The following is a 20,390-nucleotide window of genomic DNA, read 5'->3' as shown; positions in this document are numbered from 1 at the left end:
ATAACACAGAGAGATTAAAAATGAAAGAATGGGCACTATTACTAAACAAATACAAACAAAAAAGAGAAGCAGCAATATTACTTTCAAACGAAGTAGAATTCAAGAGAAGAAGCATTCAGAGAAAACAAAGAGGGAGGTTATTTTAATTTTGATTTAAAATACAAGTCGTGACCCTTTCCTGATTTGGCATGCAACAGAGCGACACGATTTATTGTGCAAGGCCGGTGACTTTAAAATTCCCTTATCAGCCCTGGGAAGCCCAAGTACACCAAAAATAAATACAAATTAGAGCATGTGAATAAGGTATTTAATAAGCTTTAGTTAAGATATTTATCTTACAAAAAAAAAAAGATATTTATCTAGCTTTGTAGAGGATTCACTTTCTTTCCAAGCATTAGTGGACCTTTTATAAAAGTTGATTTTTTACCAGCTACAAAAAAAAAAAAAAAAACACCAACTCAGCAAATTCCAAAAATCAGGAAGCACAAATGATCATCTATGACCTCAATGCCAGCAATAATCTCCAACACAGCTGTCCAGTAGAACATTACAAAATGATGGATATGTTCTCTATCTGCAACATGCGATATGGCAGTCACTGAGCTATGTGTGGTTGTTGAGTGCTTAAAAATGAGCTACTGCCTCAGAGGAACTGATTTTTTAATTTTATTTCATTTTAATTAATATAAATGTAAATAGCCATATGTGGCTAGTGACTGTCATAAGGGACAGAGCAAATTTAGAAAATTAGAACAAAAGTTAAAATACACAGAAATTCTACTTGGAAATTAGAAAGCACGTGCACCCACATACACAATCATACACACACACACACACACACACACATTTCCAAGTAGCTACTGAACTAAAGAGCAAAGCAAATCCACAGAGCACTTAGAAAATGAAAACAACACATGTATCCGGGCACCTGGGTAGCTCAGCAGTTGAGTATCTGCCTTCTGCTCAGGTCATGATCCCGGGGCTCCGAGATCAAGTCCTGCATAAGGCTCCCTTGAGGGAGCCTGCTTCTCCCTCTGCCTATGTCTGTCTCTCTCTACGTCCCTCATGAATAAATAAATAAAATATTTTTAAAAATTACATATATCGAAATACATATAAAAATACACTGTCACATTCATAGTATTAAATATTTTCTTCATTATTAAAAAAGGAAAAAGCAAAAAAAAAAATGAACTAGACATTGCATTCCATACATCAAAGATCAAGACAGAAACCAATTAGTTCAAATCAGAAAACTGCAGAAATGGTCATAAATCCAAGAACTTATTCTTTGGAAAAATATAAAACAGAAAATGTTTTGTAAGCCAAGTCAAGAAGAAAATAAATAAAAATAAGAGATTTTAACAGAGATGTAAATTTTTTATTTAAATATGCAATGTACTACAGAACACTTCTGAAAGAAATTGAGGAAGACACGAGATGGAAAAACATTCTGTGCTCATGGATTGGAAGAATAAATATTGTAAAAATGTCAATGCTACCCAGGGCAATTTACAGGTTCAATGCAATCTCTATCAAAATACCATGAACTTTCTTCACAGAATTGGAACAAATAATCTTAAGATTTGTATGGAATCAGAAAAGACCCCGAATAGCCAGAGGAATATTGAAAAAGAAGACCAATGCCAGGGGCATCACAATGCCAGATTTCAGGTTGTACTACAAAGCTATAATCATCAAGACAGTGTGGTACTGGCACAAAAACAGACACATAGATTAGTGGAACAGAACAGAGAACCCAGAAATGGGCTCTCAACTCTATGGTCAACTAATATTTGACAAAGCAGGAAAGACTATCCACTGGGAAAAAAAACAGTCTCTTCAATAAATGGTGCTGGGAAATTGGACAGCCACATGCAGAAGAATGAAACTAGACCATTCTCTTACACCATACACAAAGATAAACTCAAAATGGAGAAAAGATCTAAATGTGAGACAAGAATCCATCAAAATCCTAGAGGAGAACACAGGCAATACCCTTTTTGAACTTGGCCACAGTAACTTCTTGCAAGATACATCTATAAAGGCAAGGGAAACAAAAGCAAAAAATGAATTATTGGGACTTAATCAAGATAAAAGCTTCTGCACAGCAAAAGAAACAGTCAACAAAACTCAAAGACAACCTACAGAATGGGAGAAGATATTTGCAAATGACATATCAGATAAAGGGCTAGTATCCAAGATCTATAAAGAACTTATCAAAATCAACACCAAAGAAACAAACAATCCAATCATGAAATGGGCAGAAGACATGAAAAGAAATTTCACCAAAGAAGACATAGACATGGCCAACAAGCACATGAGATAATGCTCCGCATCAAATCAAAACCACAATGAGATACCACCTCACCCCAGTGAGAATGGGGAAAATTAACAAGACAGGAAACCACAAATGTTGGAGAGGATGCGGAGAAACGGCAACCCTTTTGCACTGTTGGTGGGAATGTAAACTGGTACAGCCACTCTGGAAAACTGTGTGGAGGTTCCTCAGAGTTAAAAATAGAACTTCCCTACGACCCAGCAATTGCACTACTGGGGATTTACCCCAAATATACAGATGCAGTGAAATGGCAGGACACCCGCACCCCGATGTTTCTAGCAGCAATGTCCACAATAGCCAAACTGTGGAAGGAGCCTCAGTGTCCATCAAAAGATGAGTGGATAAAGAAGCTGTGGTCTGTGTATACAATGGAATATTACTCAGGCATCAGAAGAGACAAATGCCCACCATTTGCTTCAACGTGGATGGAACTGGAGGGTATTATGCTGAGTGAAGTAAGTCAATCAGAGAAGGACAATCATCATATGGTTTCACTCATACGGGGAATGTAAGAAATAGTGAAAGGGATTATGATGGAAAGGAAAGAAAATGAGTGGGAAATATCAGGGAGGGAGACAGAACATGAGAGACACCTAACTCTGGGAAACAAACCAGGGGTGGTGGAAAGGGAGGTGGGTGGGAGGTTGGGGTGACTGGGTGACGGGCACTGAGGGGGGCACTTGACGGGATGAGCACTGGGTGTCATGCTAAATGTTGGCAAATCGAACTTAAAAACAAATGTAAAAAACAAATAAACAAACAATACAGGGCAGCTGCTTGGCTCAATCAGTAGAGCATGCTACTCTTGATTTCAGGGTTGTGGGTTCAAGCCCCACATTGGGTGCAGAGATTACTTAAAATCTTAAAATACACACATATATATATATGTATATATATATATATATGTATGCACACATATATATACTTATATATTTACATACAATGTCATGTAAATCTATGCTAATTAATTTTAATGTCTGAATTCTAATAAAATCTTATTTAAATCAGAAATTACTAAAAACTTACTGAAATTTTAAAATTTAGTAAAATTTGGGCACCTGGGTGGCTCAGTCAATTAAGTATCTAACTCTTGATTTTGGCTCAGGTCATGATATTTGGGTCAAGAGATGCAGCAGTGTGGCATTCCACTTAGAATTTTCTCCCTCTGTCCCTCCCTCCCCTTGCAAATGTGCCCTCTCCCTCTCTCTCTCTCTCTCTAAAAAAATAAATAAATAAATAAAAGGGAGTAGATATTTTTGATCCCCTCTTCCTGCCTTTGTCAGGTGGCTGATGACAGTGCACTCCTTGTCTCCCCACAGGAGCCCACTCTAGAGTCTGCTGTGATGTATTAGTGCCATGGAACTCCACTGCCACTGACCCACTGCCTCTGGCCGTACACGACAGTGCCTTGACCCAACAGCCATCGAATACTGTACGGATTTCCACCTGAGGAGAGGGCCTGGGGAGGCCATGGTGCACCACTGCACAGGGCTGCCCTGATACCTCACCCAGAAAGCAGTCCCGGACTTGTGCACTGTGGTTTGTCCACTCTCTGCCTTAGGCTCCCAGGGGAATCCAAGACAGAAAACCGAGAGGCTGGCTTCCAACAGTAGAGCTCCGTGTTCAAAAGATGCATCTTTTCCCCGTTCGCTTTGCTACTGTCTGTTGTCTTTAAGATCTTTTTCTTTCTTTCTTTCTTTCTTTTTTCTTTTTTTTTTTTTTTTGATCCCTCTGATTCAACTAGAAGTACATGTGAAGAGTTATCTGTCCGAAGGAAAACTATTGGGGGGGACGGAAGGAAGAGAGATGGGTATTATCATTTAATTTATCATCAGTTCTTACTAATCTCTCGCAAGCATCTTTGTCCCACGGGTACTAAGGTAAAAAGTACAAATGCCCCCTGTAGTGAACATCCGGACTGTCCCATTTGGGGAGCACACACCCAGCAAGGATGAGGGTCTCCCTTCAGCCACTGCCTTCCTGGGAAGCTCCTACCCACCCACCCCCTACAACCAGTCATTCCCATCACTTTGCCATCACAAGCCACAAAATGGAAAGCTCTGACTCACCCATGCCATGTCCAGGTCTATCAGAAATATGGTCTCATTGAGAATTCAGGATTCTTTACTGAACCTATTGGCAGTTTCCCCACTCTGAAGGGGAAAGGAGCTTGAGAAAGCCCATCATTGGCTTAACTTAGGGCACTGTCCAGAATCCACATGCAGTTTAGCAATGACCACATCTAATGGGGTTTAGGTAAATGGATTCTTGCAGACAATGACCACGTTGAAAAAATGTTGTCCTCCAAAATTTATTTCCCAATAAATATTCAGCAAAACAGTAGAATGACCTTAAAGATAACAATGGTTAAAGAATCGCCTTGAAAAACTTACAGGCATGAAAAAAGCAAGGATAAACTGAATTTAATGGACACAAGAGCCGACACAAGCTCCACATTTGTGGCCTTGAATGCATGACTATGTAGAGTGTGTGTGTATAAAAGCAAATGGAATGGAACTTCACTCAATGAATTAAATCTGTCCCTGATACATTCTGAATCTAAGGAAGAGAGGAAATGAGAGTCAAGGGGATAGTTCAATCAAAATGTATTAAATGACTGCTTTCAGGGAGGTAATTTCTTCTCATTTTAATCCTTAGAGCAACTCTCTTCAGTAGGTATCCCCATTTTTCAGATTTGGAAACTAAGAGGGCCAGAGAGATTAGTTTGCTAAAGTCACACCTTGAAGTTAAGTATAATCGGAATGCTTCACAAAAGCCTCACAGTTCGTTTCAACTTCTATATTCTTTTGCTGCTATGCACATTCCCAGACCTGATTTGCTGCTGAGATGTGTGTTATGATCCCTTCCTGATGGGGGTCTACCTATCTTCCAGTGATACTCCCTGCTGACGCTGTATATGTGTTATCCAACAGAAATGACTCCTTTGAAATAAAGTCAGTCTTTGGCTTTTTGTTCTGTTGGTGTGACTCAAAGCAGACAAATACAAATTTTAAAAACACAACAAAAAAAGATCTGAGTTCCAAAAAGAATGTTTTCTTTAAGACGCATGAAAAGCAACTATTGTTGTGTTACAGTGTTAAAATATTCAGTTTCCTTTGACAAAAATGTGTACTGTGTAAGCCTTGCAAAAAAAAAAAAAAGAAGAAGCCTGCTCTATGGCATTTGAAATTTTATAAAGGTTTCCTTGTGCCAAATAAGTGCAAAGATTTAATTTACTATTAAAAACCATAAGCATATGTTATAGTTTCAGAAGAATTATTTTGTCATCAAGTGATTTTGATCTTCAGTGTCAATATTTATATTTAGATTAATTTTTATAAATGAAAATATTTTAATGGTTTAAGAAAATGAGGACAATAGGACCATATCTTTGATGACTTCTGAAAGTTATGCTTGCCTTCATGTTATCTGCACATTGCCAAGAATTACTGTCAAGAGAAATGATAAAGAAGTAAAAGTCATTTATGAAAATAATGTGTGTGAGTGTGTAGTTTTTTGGGGTGGGGGAGACTGGGAGTGCAGAGCGGATAGAGAAAGAAATCAATGGTCTGTCATTGGAGGGGCCGACATTCAAAGCTACTGTTGTGCCACACCCGTTCGTTCCAGTAATACCACTTGCTTCTCCATTGCTCATTGTCCTGGGGCAGAATTTTCCAGTATAAGACCAGCAGTTCTCAAAGCAGGCGGGCAGGAAGGGGACACCATGAATTTATCCCTCACAAGACCTCTTTGATTGTCATAACTTGGCAAGGGTTGCTAATGGCATACAGCGGATATTGGCCGGGAATGCTGCTAAACACCCTATGATGCATAACCACCTGCAACCAAGAATTATCTAATGCAAAATGTCAACAGTGCCAAGACTGAGGACCTTAGACCCTGGAAGTAAGACATGAACAGAGAGGCCCCTGCCAGTCTCTGTGGGAACTATGTAGTTACACAGGAAGTAGGACCATGACTTTCCCAGAGTCTTTCATAGGCTCAGTGGCAACTGTTGCATCTCTGAGGCGGGGCTACACTGACACTGGCCCTTATCATCCCCAAGAAGGAATAGGAACCCTCCTTCAACCTGAAATGAATGAGTGAATAGTAATACTAATAGAAGCCATGGGCCTTTGCTGCCTGGTGGCCTACCACACAGTGGTACTCAAACCGAATTGGACATCAGAATCACCTGTTAAGACAAATTTATGAGATTCACCCAGTCACCCCCAGTACTCAGTCTACATTTCTTACACTACTATTCATGTGCCTGGCATGACAGTGTTTGCAAATCATTAATAGCAAACAAGCTAACCTTTAGGTCGACAGGGCATTTCAGGTGGCAAGAGAATAACGTCAGTAGACCCATCTGAGGTCCTCTTCAGAGGCAGCATCTCTGGGCTGGAATTCCTGATTTCTCCATCCTTCTTCCCCATGGCCCCACCCCTACAGAATAGCAGGACATGTTAAACAGTAAAGAGAGTCCAGTCACACTCAAGGGGCAGGAACATTCCACCTCTCTAACCCAGAAGCCCCCACATCTTATGTTGAGCAACCAATCTCCCTCTGAATATTGAAGAGAATCCATTTGAGCCAACAATTTTAATATCAAAAGTGATGGACATCTATACTCACTCATATGTTGAAATTTTACAGCTTTTCTTTCATCTGGGGTAAAAAGGAACAGTGTAGCAACGATATTTTCCCCTAAGAAATAAGTGCTTGATTTGCCATGACAAAAAAAATAAGTAAATCATAATGTGACCTAATATTCAAAGCACTTGAAAGCTGCTAGAAAAACCTAGGTTCCACTCTTAGACTTTCCATTTACTAGCTCTGTGGCTATTGCCTTGTACGTGAAATGGGTTACAAAAATTTTCCTAATGTTGTTAGAAGTTTAAATGAAATAACCCATGAGGAAACTCAGCAGAATCCTGGAGTACTATAGGTACTACTGTATACTATAGGTATATACAGTACATATCTGTATAGATATATGGTATATATAGTATATTATAGGTACTTTTTCTCTTAGGACTAGAAAGTCATTCAAATATCAGCACCATGACTTAGGGAAAATTCTGTGCCTCAATTTTCCTACTGTTAGTAGAAAAGATCATTGTTCTACAAATATATGCTCCTTTACACTCTAACTCTGAGAGAAGTGCACTACCCTTGACATCGGGCTTAGCCACGTGACTTGCCTTATGGCTGGTGGAACATACTTCTCTTAGTCCATTTGGGTTGCTATGACAGAACTCCAGAGACTGAGAAGTTTATAAACAACAGAAATTTATTTCTCACGGTTCTGGAGGCTGGAAATCCAAGACCAAGGTACCAATATGGCCAGGTGCTGCTGGAAGCTGTTGCAGACTGCTGACTTCTCACCTCCCAAGGTGGAAACAGGTGAGGGATCTCTTTGTAGCCTCTTTTAAGAGCACACTGATCCCAATTGTAAGGATGGACCCCTCATAACTTAATCACCTCCCAAAAGCCCCAACTCCTTATACCATCACCTGAAGGGTTAGGTTTCAACATATGGATTAGGGGTGCCTGGGGGAACACAAACAGACCATAACATTCTCCAGCCCTTCGTTTGGACTTGGCCACATGACTTTCCCTGGTTACTAAGATGTTAGCAGAAGAGCTACATACAGGGCTTGAAAAATGTTTAAGGAATTGGGTTTGTCCACTTACATTTTGCCATTGACTGTACGTACACCACAGCCAGCGCACTTGTCCAAGGTACAGACTCAGACCCAGCCAACCTGCAGCTTGTGGCCAAGCTCAGCTGAGCCCAGCTGAGGGGAGCAGAGCCACCCCACCAACCTTTAGACGTATTAGCAAGAATAAGCCATCCCTCTTTTAAACCACTGAGTTCTCTTTTAAACCACTAAATAAAAATAGTTTATTACACAAGAATAATTGATACATTTCCTGAAAAATTCATTTTATCACCTTAGATTAATCCTTCTGTTGGGGGTGAAATGAAGATGAGTGACTGGCAAAGGTAAAATCACATACCAATATGAAGGATGTATAAGCAAAGTATTGAACTGCTTGGTTTTGACATTTCACAATTTATATATGAAATTTCTGTTCTGTTTACATGTTCCCCCAAAATATAGCACCTCTTGTTCTCTTTGTCCCTTGCTTTCCCTCTTGCTGTGTGTGCATGTATTGATCTTTCTGAAGGGTCCTCTAGGCACTGAAATTTTTGATAAAATACTAAAGCATGGGAGACATTTGGTGTGTTCTTTTAAAAATAACTTCTCGCACAACTACTCCATTTTCTCCCAGGGGAACTATTTCCCATGCACAATTTGCATTTTACAGAACAGTTGGTTGTGTGAGCCTTCTGTCTCTGCAATTGAATATAATTATGATAAAGCACAGGTAAATGGAGTTGCATTTTAAAGAGATTTCAAGGGGCTAGAAAACTTTAATATCCATTTCAAACATTGGAAACCTCAAAGAAGTTATTTAGAGGGATCTAGTTTGGTAGAATCAAATCCTACAATATGGAAAACTATGTTTTATATCAAAGCTATCATGTTTGATAAAGATGAAAGCTTTAAGCTGTGCTTATTGAATGCTAATGTGCAAACAAATTCTGCTTCAGCAGGTCTGAGGTGGGGGCAGTACACGATGCTGCAATTCTAACAGGTTCCCTGGTGATGTCCATGCTGCCAGCCACTCCTGAGCATCGAGGTTCCATGGAGTCCCTCAGACGGCCACTTGCAGGATAGAAGCCAGTTACCCACAGCATACCCTGTTCATTAGCACCTCTTTTCTGACTACCCCTCCCTTCGTTTACTCACATTCCCCCTCCCTCAGCATGTATCCTGGGGTCACTTCCCCAAGGAACTACTAAACAGAGTCTCCTTTGGGGAAAACCCAAACTAAGACATGCCCTGCAAATGCATGTGCCTGTTTGCATATTTTTCCTGCACTGACCTGAAAGCTTCTTCAGGAATTGGTTTGATTCATCCCACACAGAGCCCAGCACAGAGCAGGTGCTTGAAACAAATGTGGTTCATCTAGGATGGCCAAGGTGGTCCCGGCTCTAGGCTGTGTGGTTGCCCCATGCCCATGTGACTGAACTGAAAATTATGCAGAACAGGGAGCAGTCACTCTCATGCCCATCCAGGGGTTGGAGTGAGCATCCTCACAACACTGAAGTGTACGGGAGGGATCTCAACACCAACATGGAGGAGCAGGAGGCTTCCCCAAACCTTTGCTTCATTCTCATCCCTCTTCCAGACAGTAGGGAAATCCCACATAGCAATAAACAGCCCAGGCTTCTGCTCCCTTGAGTCTGAAAGAACAAGCCCTAGATGAGCATCTTGTGAGCCATAGATGCTCACAACTCGTGGGTCCCAATGAGATGCCAGTCAGTTTGGCTTAGTTTAGCTGGGCCTCTTCAAATAGTCTCCAGGCTGAGTAGGAGTTAACACAGAGTTCTTGGATGCAATCAATCAACCCTTCCTGCCATCACTGATAAGGTGGGAAAACTTTGAGATGCTCACTTGTTTCACTGACTTCTTTCAACAAAGCCTATGTGCCTAGCCAAGACCCATATTTTCTCTGAGTGGATCCCCCTCCTTTATTCTTTCCCCACCCAAAGCCAGAACTTCAGGAACTGAATGGTTAAAGTAGTAGTCCAAAGTGGGGTGCAGATGACACATGGGTTGTGGAGATGGTCAGTGGAGGCAGGTGAAAGAAAATATTAGAACTTCTATTTATACTTATTTTTTCTAGAAGTAAGTTTACCAGTATGAAAATGCCCGTTTTGAGCATGCATTGTTAGTTTTTACTAATAGGATATGCAGCCAAAAAGGTTTGGAGACCACCTACTAGTTGGAAAACCAGTACACTTCTGATGACTCAAATTTCCCCCTCCAGCTGTCCCCACCCGTGCCCTGTCAGGGATAGTGCTAACTCTCAAGAGCTTACCCAGTGCTTGAAGGGCAGCTGAAAGCAAGGAAGAGGGAGGGAAGTCATCCCAAGGGCCCCAATCTATCATTTTGCCCTGGGATGGCTGTTGCTCCATCCCTACTCTCTTCCCCAGTCCAGGGAGGGAATGTCTTACCATCCAACTATCTTAACTGAACTTCTGAAAAATATCCGCTTATTTTTGTCCAGAAATAACCCAATGGGCAGCCTTGAGGTGGGGGGATTTCTAATCAAGTTTTCTTGTGGTCCTCTGAAGTGGACCCATGTTAAATCTCTGCTAGTAGAGGTAGCACTGGGAAGCAGATGAACTAGGCAACAGCCTCCCCCCTCTCCAGCTCTGCCTCCCTTGATTTATTGTACCCAGAGCCCTCCAGTCGGGTGGGCTCAGTTGTTCACAACCCAGCCAACCTGAGAACCTCTGGGAAGTCTACTTATGCCCGAAAAAGGCACCAAACATCCACACATCTGTCATCTCTTAAAATCTTCCATGAGTCTGGGAGAGTTTGACTCTGCTATAATCAGAGCAATTTGGAGAGTACGCCTTTGGCACTTCCCAGACAGCCCCAACAAGTTTGCCAAGTTCTGTCTGTACTTGCCCAAAAAGTTGGAGAAGCAGGCCCGAGAGCCTGGTGGCCTGAAGACCATGAGAGCCATCTGTGTTCTTCTCCGTGTGTTGTGTGTCTCAAATGAAAAGGAGCAATGCTGGCCCAGAACTATGATGTGCCACAACCATGAGGTGTTAGGTAGTAAGATGACAGGATAAAAAGGCATGTAATTGTTGTTCATTGAGTAATATGGCTATTACTTAACTGAAGATAAGAGGGCAATTTGCAGGCAGTGGGGGTAGTAAGGATTTTCTGTTGCACTTCCATCTTCCGCATGTCTGGTAATGACAATAACTTGCATTTTCAAGCCTGTCTCTTCTGATTTATTCTTCCCTACTCTTTTCTTCATTTCATGACAAATTCACTCAGGAGTCAGAAAAGGATTTCCACCTTGAAGGAAAGGCCAGTCTTTAAAAGCGGAAGGCTGGATGAGTATTCTTTGCCCTGAAAAATGTAGACCATGTGTCCTGAATGCTCTGCTGAGAACAGATTCTGTGAATGAGCATTTCCACATCATTTGTAATTTGGGTCTTTGCAGAACCATCCTGGTGATGAATGGGTGGCTTTCCTCAGTCTGGCAGAATCAAGGTTTCTTTTTGTCTTTGAATAACACTGTTATTGGCCTTCTGTGTCCAGTAGCAATTCTTCATAGTGACCACGGGCTATTGAAATGCTGCCTATCTGAGGTTCAGTGACTCTGCTAATGTCACTCAGCCAAATGTCAGCTTGGTGCCCATTGATTGTTGAACTGTCTAATGACAAAGGAGTAAATCACCCCTTCTTGACTTGAAGCAGTTAGGATTCTGCTCTCCTGGCCTCTACTTTATCTTTGATTGCAGGTGAAAAGATACATCTTGACTAGTGCTAACATGACAGACCTAAAATGTAGTTGGAAATCCTATTCCAAGCATTATCGGAGCCCTGTACCATATGGGAATTCTGGATCACAGCTCCTGGCAGGGCCCCATTTATTCTTGGGGTCACAAACTATTACAACTAAGACCTTTCTCAACTCTGTGTTGAGAGTTGAGAAATCTTCCCACATTATATTTGATTCCCTGGCATGCCTCCCTCCAACTGCCCTACCTATTCTTTAAGAAGGCTCAGCTCAAACGTCATCTCTTCTCTGATGGTCCCTGGCCCCTCTCAGCCTACAAGAATCCTAGTGTAACCCAGATGGTTGGAGGTGGAAGTAGACTCCATGCCACTCAAAATCTAGGTTCAAATCTACACTGGTTCAAACCCCTAACTCTATTTCCTATGAAGCACAGACTTTCCCAGAAGCCTGTGAGTTTGTGTTTATGAAGATCCATGGTTTCTGAGCTTTGTTCCCTTCCTGCAGACTCCATTTTGCACTGCATCAATCCAGACAGGAAATTTAAACTTTCATCATTTTCATTTAAAACAACAAAGACAAAAGTGGCTCAGTCAGTTAAGCATCTGCCATCAGTTCAGGTCATGATCTCAGGGTCCTGGGATCAAGTCCCGCATTGGGCTTCCTGCTCAGTGGGGAGCCTGTTTCTCCCTTTCCTTCCATGGCTCCCCTTCTTGTGCTCACTCTCTCTTTCTCTCTAATAAATAAATTATATCTTTTAAAAAACAACAAAGACAATCATCAACTATCCCATAATAGTAGACATCACCGAAAGGCTAATGGGCAATAGGAACTTGCAGAGATTGGGAGTGGGATTGGGAAGTAAGTGGGACATACCACCTAATAGCTGAAAATTCCATTTAGACATTCCTGTTCTTCAAAAGTCCTCTTTCAAACCAACAGTGGACTTCCCATGCAGCACCAGTCTCTTGCTATGCCCTGTCTCCTCCTCTCTGACCTCCAGGATTTCTTGGCCAACTCTACAGGCCTCTGTGATGTCTCAGCCCCACTGAAAACCCAGGGCATAGGTGTCCCACTTACTGCCCTAAGCACTTACCCAGAGAAAACTCTCCACCTATGCAGAGTGCTGGAACTCCCTGTTAAAGATATCATTTTCCACCTAGTTGCATGATTCACTCTTTCCTCTCTACACAGAGCATTTTGCATGTTCCCCCATCATTATCCCATTCATCACAGATAAACATCATTTATGTCCATGTCAGGATTGATATCGTGCATTTTGTCTTTAGTCCATGATTAAAAGTAAGACACTGAAAAGTTTGGGAGGGAAGTGACCTGATCAGATTTGTGAGCTTATTCTTTTTAATTGTTCTGTTTTTTTAGTGTAAGTAATACATTACAGCAGCACAAAGAGATTGTGGATAAACTAATTTGGAGATTTCCTATAGAGTCCAGGAAGGAATCAAGACAGCTTAAATTAGGGCAGGGAGAAAGGAGAATTTTGGTGGATCCAGAGAACATTTTGGGGACAAAAATGAGATTTGAGAACTGGTTGGATATGGGGAGTGAAAAAGATTGAGGTGTGAAACAGGGAAAACATTGGTCCCATTCACTGCGCTGGGGGATGGTGAAGGAAGACAAATACCTTTCAATTTGAGATATATGGAGAGGTCTAGGAGGTAGGTGGATCTACATTTGTAGAGATCAGGGCCGAGGTGAAGATCAGAGGGCTACTGGGACGTGGATTGAACTGGATATGTACACATGAATGAGGTCACTGGGGGACCTTATAAAATCAGATTGGTGCCAAGGGCCCTGGACCTGTGGATCTGCAGAGGAAGAGCAGTCAGAAAGGTAGAAGGAAAACCAGAGGAGAATAATGCCTCAGGAAACAGGAAGTTTAAGAAACAAAACATGACTGGCAACTGAAGCACTGAGCACTGAAGTTGTATACACACTGGAAGACATCAGGTCTGAGACTTCATGACTCTATTCCACCAACCAATACAGAAATGGAAGCAGAAGTTTCAGCACAATTTCAGATAAAAGGATCAATTTTGGGTCATGTTGAGTTTAACGTGCTTCTGGAACATCTTGATAGAGATATCCAGGTGCAGATTATAAACACACATCTTGTCACTGAATTCAGCAGCACATGCTTAGTGTCTACCCTTTGCCAGGCATAATGTCTGGCACTAGATAGGTGAAAAGAAAAAGATATAATCCTGCCCTCTGAAAGTCCACAGTCTAGGAAGGAAGAGAAGACACAGAATTAATGAGAATTTATATCACACCTTGAGGTTCTTAACTGTGGGAAGGTGGGTATCAGAATCCCCTGAAGTGCCTTTTAAGAATACACATGCCAGCCCATGCCAGCTCCCTTTTCCTAAAATTCTAATATTTCACAAAATCCTATTCCCTATCTGATAGAATAGGCAGTTAGCTATATATGAACAGCAAACAGGATTTTCTGACCACTAAAAATAAGCAAAATTAATCAATTAATAATAAATTTTTTAAATAATAAAAATCTAGAAATTGCCAACCATCCCCAGAACACAAACAGCTGGGGGAACGCCCCAAGGATCCCACGTGCACTTTTCCCTGTAACTGCTGCCCTAAAGTAACCTATAGCTTCATTAGAATTCATTTACATTGTGGTTCCTACCCATCCCCCCTTTAAGGGAAAGAGTGTCTTGATATCAGACAAGGACCATATAGGGCCCAAAACTCCTCCTCCCAACCAGTAGGAGTTGTCCTTTAGATGATTGGAAGTAATCTCAGAGACTGCCCTAGCTATGACCTTTAAACAATGCAAGCATAAAAAGAAAATACACTTCCAACAGCTGGTACAGTTGCCATCTCTAGGTCTGCCTGCTTTCCTGTCCTAAGAGTGTACTTCTGCTTTTGAACTTTCTAATAAAGCCTTACTTACTTGAGAGTTTGGCTCTAAAATCTTTCTTGGCTGAATTCAAGAATCAAGTTCTGCGCAAAGGCAGGGAAGGGACCCACCAATGACATAACCACCTCCCCACCCAGGTGCAAGGCAATAGTGAGTCTGAAAGCAGGTGCTCAAGGGTTGGAGGTTGACTCAAAGAACCAAGCAGAGAGAGTGGAGAGAAGGGAAGAAGGGTAAGAAGACCCCCTGTTTTCCTGCTAGGGCTGTTGGGTAAGTGGCAGTTCCATTAGCTGAAACAGTGCAATAGATAATGGGATATAGTAGCACTTTCTTTTACTCTGAAGTTTGCTCATATATTTGTTTGAACTGATTTTGCAATCTCCACACTTTTTAATTAGCCACTCTGAAAGACACCTAAAATTATCACTCTGAGTAACTAAAAGAAGACTGGTTGTACTGTTTCCACCACTACTGTAACTTAGCACCCTGGCTATACAACATGGGGACTGGGTTTATGGCCAATGGTGTATAATATTTTCACATCCTAGCTCAGACATGAAGACAAATCTTATTGTTTTCTCTGTTAATGTGTTTACTGTGAAAAATGCTCTTGAAAATATTGTCTGTTATATTGCTTGGGGTCCTTTTATTATTTTGGAATATACACCAAGGAACAAGGATGTTGCCCTCCAAACCAATTGCTTTTATTGACAGCTCTGAAATTTTCATGTTTAGAAACATGTTTCATGTTTCTGTTTAGGAGTATTATCATTAAAGGGGACTAATATTCAAAGGGGATTAAGGTGAGGTGAACTGACTAGCAGATTTTCTTTTATTTAAATAATGTTTTCTCACCCTCTCTCCCTGTCCTACCCATCTCTCACAGCTGAATCGTTTTTTTTTTTTTTTTTTTTTTTTTACATAATTGCCCACATTGGTTTCCCTTCCTCAAAAGTGTTTTTGATGCAGAGTAACTTCCTCTCCATCTTTATTGTTTAGCTCAAGGGGAAATTCTAATACATTTCCTTCTTGCTGGTAGCTTATTGTAACCAGTGTAACCCAAATGGCAATTATCTGAGACCCTCTTGATCTGGTCTTCCAAATGTTTTGGAAATAGCTACCTCTTCTACTTCAGCTCTATCCCTATCCTGACACCATGATGCCACTGAATGCATCTGTGAGGTTGCCAGGTCACTAAATTTAACTGTCCTCTGCTGGTGACTACCACTCCTAATCCAGCCTCTAGGATGCACACACTTCCTTCTTTTGGTATCCAAAACACCATCTTCTGATTTTTCTCCTATCTTAATGATCACACTGGCATAATCTAAGCAGAGAAAGAGCCAGCAAAGGTGTTGGAAATAGTGTGACAGATGATATGGAAGAAAACCAAGAGTGGGTGATATCATAGAAACCAAAGTAGTTCACTTAATCAAATGCTGAAGTAAGAAAAAAAAAATTGTGAAATGGCATTCGACTGGCAATAGGGAGTTCAACCAAACTTAGGCAAGAATGGTCACAGTGCAATGGAGAGAAAAGACCGTTTGGAAGGGTTTAGGAGCCACCCAGGTGCCCCTTTTGCCAATCTTTTATTGGGCTATTTGTTTCTTATTGTTGAGTTTAATGACTTTTTTGTACACATTGTATACCAGTCCTTTATCAGGTGTGCCACTCCCTAGGAAAGAGAGGTCTTGAGTAAGTGGAGAGAGTAATATAAACAACTCTTTGGAAGAACAGAGAAATGGGTCCTGGCAAGAAAAAGAATGAGGTCAAGGGAGATCTTTTCAAGATGGAAGATGCTAGAGCATTTTTGCATCCTGGTAGAACTATAAAAAGAAAGACATTATAAATGCAAGCAAGAGAAAGGGATTCTTCCAAGAGCAACATCCTTGAAAAGGCAAAGGAGGAAGATGGGTTCTTCATCCACTGTAACAAGAGGCAAGGTAGAGAGTAGACGTACAAATGCAAGGAAATTTGGAGATTTGGTTGGCTGGATGATATTTGTTCTCATCCAATTGCTTCTATTTTCTCAGTAAAGTATGAGCAAGGCTATCAGCTGAGGTGAATATAGGGGAAGGATTTGGTTTTTGCAAAGAGATCTGAAATCATCACTGTAGTGAGAAAATGAACCTCTTAGGAAGTACAGCAAGAAGTGAGGTGCTGACTGCCCTTTTGAGATTTGCGGTCTAGAATTTAAAATAATGCTGGCAATGAAAACAGAAATATTGTGTGTAAAGCACTTAGCCCGGACCTGGTACATAATGCACACTCAGTAAACACAAGCTGTTACTATTTTGCCACATGAATATGTCTCTATTGTTTGCTTAGATGAGATCCAATCCTGTCAGGGAGGGAGGGAAAATGAGTCTTGGATGAGATGGTTTTACCAGCATTGGAAGTCCATTAAGTACAGAAAATGTTTTCAACAAAGTAAGATGAGTGAATTTAAGAATCTTGAAAAGTAGACCTAACGGCCTAAGGAACCAACAAAACATGAAAACCATGATATCAGTTAAATAAGATTTTATAAGGATATGATACCATAGTTTGCATCTCAATGTGGCTGTTACTAGAGCCTTGCACAGCCCTGTAACATAAAGGCATGATTGGTCTGGGATTACAAACCTTGGTGAGCAGACTATAATATAGGTATATCATATATTAAAAAAAAAAAAAAACGTGGCTCAGTTAAAAGAGTAATAGAATTGATTAAGCAGCTCTTATATTGAAGAGAGCTAAGGAAAGAATTTGGGGAAGCTATTATTACAATGAAAATATCAGCATAAATTTGAGACTTGGAAAGGTCACTGATCTCTCCCTGAAATTAGACACAACTTCCTGCATCATGCCACTTCATGTATAACATGCAGCCTTAAACTGTGGCCCTTCCCACACTGGGGACAAAAAAGCAGGGGGTGGGGGTTGCTATCCTTCGGGAACAGTACAAGGTGTTTAGTTAAAATCACTTTTTATTTCACCTTATTAAGAGGACCACGGAGCTTGGATTACTTAATTTGTCAGTGTACTGGGGAAGAGAGGGATCAGTCCTTTCACATGGTAGTGCGTCATATCCTTAACTAGAAGTTAAAGCCCCCATGCCATTTTCCAAATTTATATTATCAGTATCCCTTTCCAAAGAGCCTTTCTGAAGTTAGCTGACTTGCACCGTGATGCTGATCTTTCTCTTCCATGCTGTCAGGGGTCTCATCTCCCTCATCTGAGTATCATGAAGTCTCCATTCCCCTGAGCATCCCACAGCCCCTCCCACCTTACTAAAAGGCAACTCCCACCAGTCGTCTTGGCGATATTTGTTTCGTAAAAGCCTGTCATTCTGATGTATTAAAATTTTGCAGTGTAGGGGTGCCTGGGTGGCTCAATTGGTTAAGTGTTTGCGGTCTGCTCAAGTCATGATCTTGAGGTCCTGGGATTGAGCCCCATGTTGGGCTCCATGCTCAGGGGGAGCCTGCTTCTCACTCTCCCTCTGCCCCTCCCTCCAGCTTGTGCACATGCTCTCTCTCAAATATATGAAATCTTTATTAAAAAACAACAACAACTTAGGGGTGCCTAGGTGGCTCAATAGTTGAGCACTTGCCTTCGGCTCAGGGCGTGATCCCAGGATCACGGAATCCCAGGGTCCTGGGATCCAGTCCTGTATTGGGCTCCCTGCAGCGAGTCTGTTTCTCCTTCTGCCTACATCTCTGCCTCTCTCTGTGTCTCTCATGAATAAGTAAAGAACATCTAAAAAAAAAAAAAAAACTTGCAGTGTGGAGAATTGATAAACACTTCTCTCTCTTCCTCCAAAATGACAAAATCCTACATTTAAATCTTTATATATTAAATGCTGAATCTTTTACTGCAATTACAATGATATATATACTTATGATTAATGGCCCTAACATATCTGGGTTAATAATATTCTTTTTTGATATAGTGCTGACTTGATTTGCTAATATTTTATTTAACATATTGACAGTGAATAGGAGAAAATGGTTTTCACATTTTTGGATTAATTTATTTTTATAACAGTTTTGTTGAGATAGAATTCATAAACCATACAATTCACCCATTGAAAGTGTAGAATTCAACTGTTTTTAGGATAGTTACAGAGTTCATGTAACCATCACCACAAATTTTTAGAACATTCTCATCACCCAAAAAAGAAACCACATACTCATAGCAGCAACCACACACTTCCCTTCACATGTACCCCTAACCTTAGGCAACCACTAGTCTACTTTCTCTCTCTAGAGACTGGCCAATTCTGGACAATTTCCATAAATGGAATCATATAATATATAGTCTTTTGTGATTAGTTTCCTTCACGGAGCATAAATTTTTCAAAGTTCATCCATGTTGTAGCATATATCCTTCCTGTTATGGCTGAATATCCATGGATATATCAGGTGTTATTTATGCATTCATCATCAGCTGATGGACATTTGGGTGACTTCTGCCTTTTAACTTATGAATAATGATGTTACGAACATTCACACACAAATTTTTGTGAACATAGAGGTTTTCGTTTCTCTTCAGTAAATATCTTGAAGTAGAATGCTTGTATTATATTACAAGTCCGTGTTTAACCTTTTGAGGACCTACCAGACTGTTTTCTAAAAGACATTCCACATTCCTACAAGCAATATATGAAGTTTAATTTCTCCACATCTGCATCAATACTTACTAGTATCTCTCCTTTTGGTTGTAATCATCCTAGTGGGTGTGACATGGTATCTCACTGTGGTTTTGATTTGCATTTCCCTGATGGCTAATGATGCTGAGCACCTTTTCATGTGCTTATTTGCCATCTGTGTATTTTCTTTCTTTCTTTCTTTTTTTTTAAAGATTTTATCTATCTATTCATGAGAGACACAGAGAGAGAGAGAGGCAGAGACACAGACAAAGGGAGAAGCAGGCTCCATGCAGGAGCCTGATGTGGGACTCGATCCTGGGTCTCCAGGACCATGCCCCAGGCCAAATGCAGCGCTAAACCACTGAGCCACCAGGGCTACCCCATCTGTGTATTTTCTCTGGAGAAATGTCTATGGAAATCCTTCGCCTATTTTTAATTGGATTATTTTTTATTATTGAGTTGTTAGAATTCCTATGTATTCTGGAGACAAATCTCTTATCAGGTGTATGATTTGCAAATATTTTCTCCCATTATGTGGGTTACTGTTTCACTTTCTTGATGATATCCTTTCAAGTACAAAAGTTTTTTAATTTTGATGAAGCCCGATTTATCTTTTTTCTTTTGTTATTTGTGCTTTTAGTGTCATACCTAAGAGGCCATTGCCTAATCCAGTGCCATGAACATATATACTTATGCTTTCTTCTAAGAATGTTATAGTTTTAGCTCTTACCTTTAGCTTCATGGTCCAATTTGAGTTATTTTTTTTTTAAGATTTTACTTATTTATTTGAAAGAGACAGAGTGAGAGAGAGCAAGCATAAGTCTGGGGGGAGAGGCAGAAGGAGAAGGAGAAGCAGACTCCCTCATGAGCAGGGAGCCTGACTCATGGCTGGATCCCAGGACCCTGGGATCATGACCTGAGCCGAAGGCAGATGCTTAACCAACTGAGCCACCCAGGTGCCCCCATTTTGAGTTAATTTTTGTGTTATGACCCGAGTTAAGAGTTTAACTTCATTCTTTTGCATGTGAATATCCAGTTGTCCCAACACTAATAGTTTGGAAAAAATTAGTCTTTCCTCCATTGAATTGTCGACACCATTGTCAAAAAATCACTTGATCATA

General features: G+C 40.8%; 2 protein-coding genes across 11 annotated transcripts in view; one reads left to right on the top strand and one right to left on the bottom strand.

Moving 5' to 3' along the window:
- MYRIP (myosin VIIA and Rab interacting protein) overlaps window positions 1-5,836 on the top strand; it is a 357,362-nt gene extending 351,526 nt beyond the window's left edge. For all 7 annotated transcript variants that reach the window (XM_077865680.1, XM_077865682.1, XM_077865684.1 and 4 more), the window contains one exon: window positions 3,661-5,836. In XM_077865680.1, the coding sequence (XP_077721806.1) occupies window positions 3,661-3,693 (33 nt within the window). In that variant the 3' untranslated portion in view covers window positions 3,694-5,836. The remainder of the gene's footprint in view (window positions 1-3,660) is intronic.
- LOC144294102 (uncharacterized) overlaps window positions 1-20,390 on the bottom strand; it is a 56,935-nt gene that overhangs the window by 17,894 nt on the left and 18,651 nt on the right. For 3 of the 4 annotated variants that reach the window (XM_077865689.1, XM_077865688.1, XM_077865690.1), the window contains exon 3: window positions 6,660-6,790. The exons of the other annotated variant lie outside the window; for it this stretch is intronic. In XM_077865689.1, coding sequence (XP_077721815.1) covers window positions 6,701-6,790 — 90 coding nt within the window. In that variant the 3' untranslated portion in view covers window positions 6,660-6,700. The remainder of the gene's footprint in view (window positions 1-6,659; window positions 6,791-20,390) is intronic. 4 annotated transcript variants of the gene reach the window in all.

Source organism: Canis aureus, chromosome 22 (assembly GCF_053574225.1).
Source record: "Canis aureus isolate CA01 chromosome 22, VMU_Caureus_v.1.0, whole genome shotgun sequence".
Taxonomy (NCBI): Eukaryota; Metazoa; Chordata; class Mammalia; order Carnivora; family Canidae; genus Canis; species Canis aureus.
Note: the sequence above shows the minus strand (reverse complement) of the source record. Positions and strands in the feature narration are given on the sequence as shown.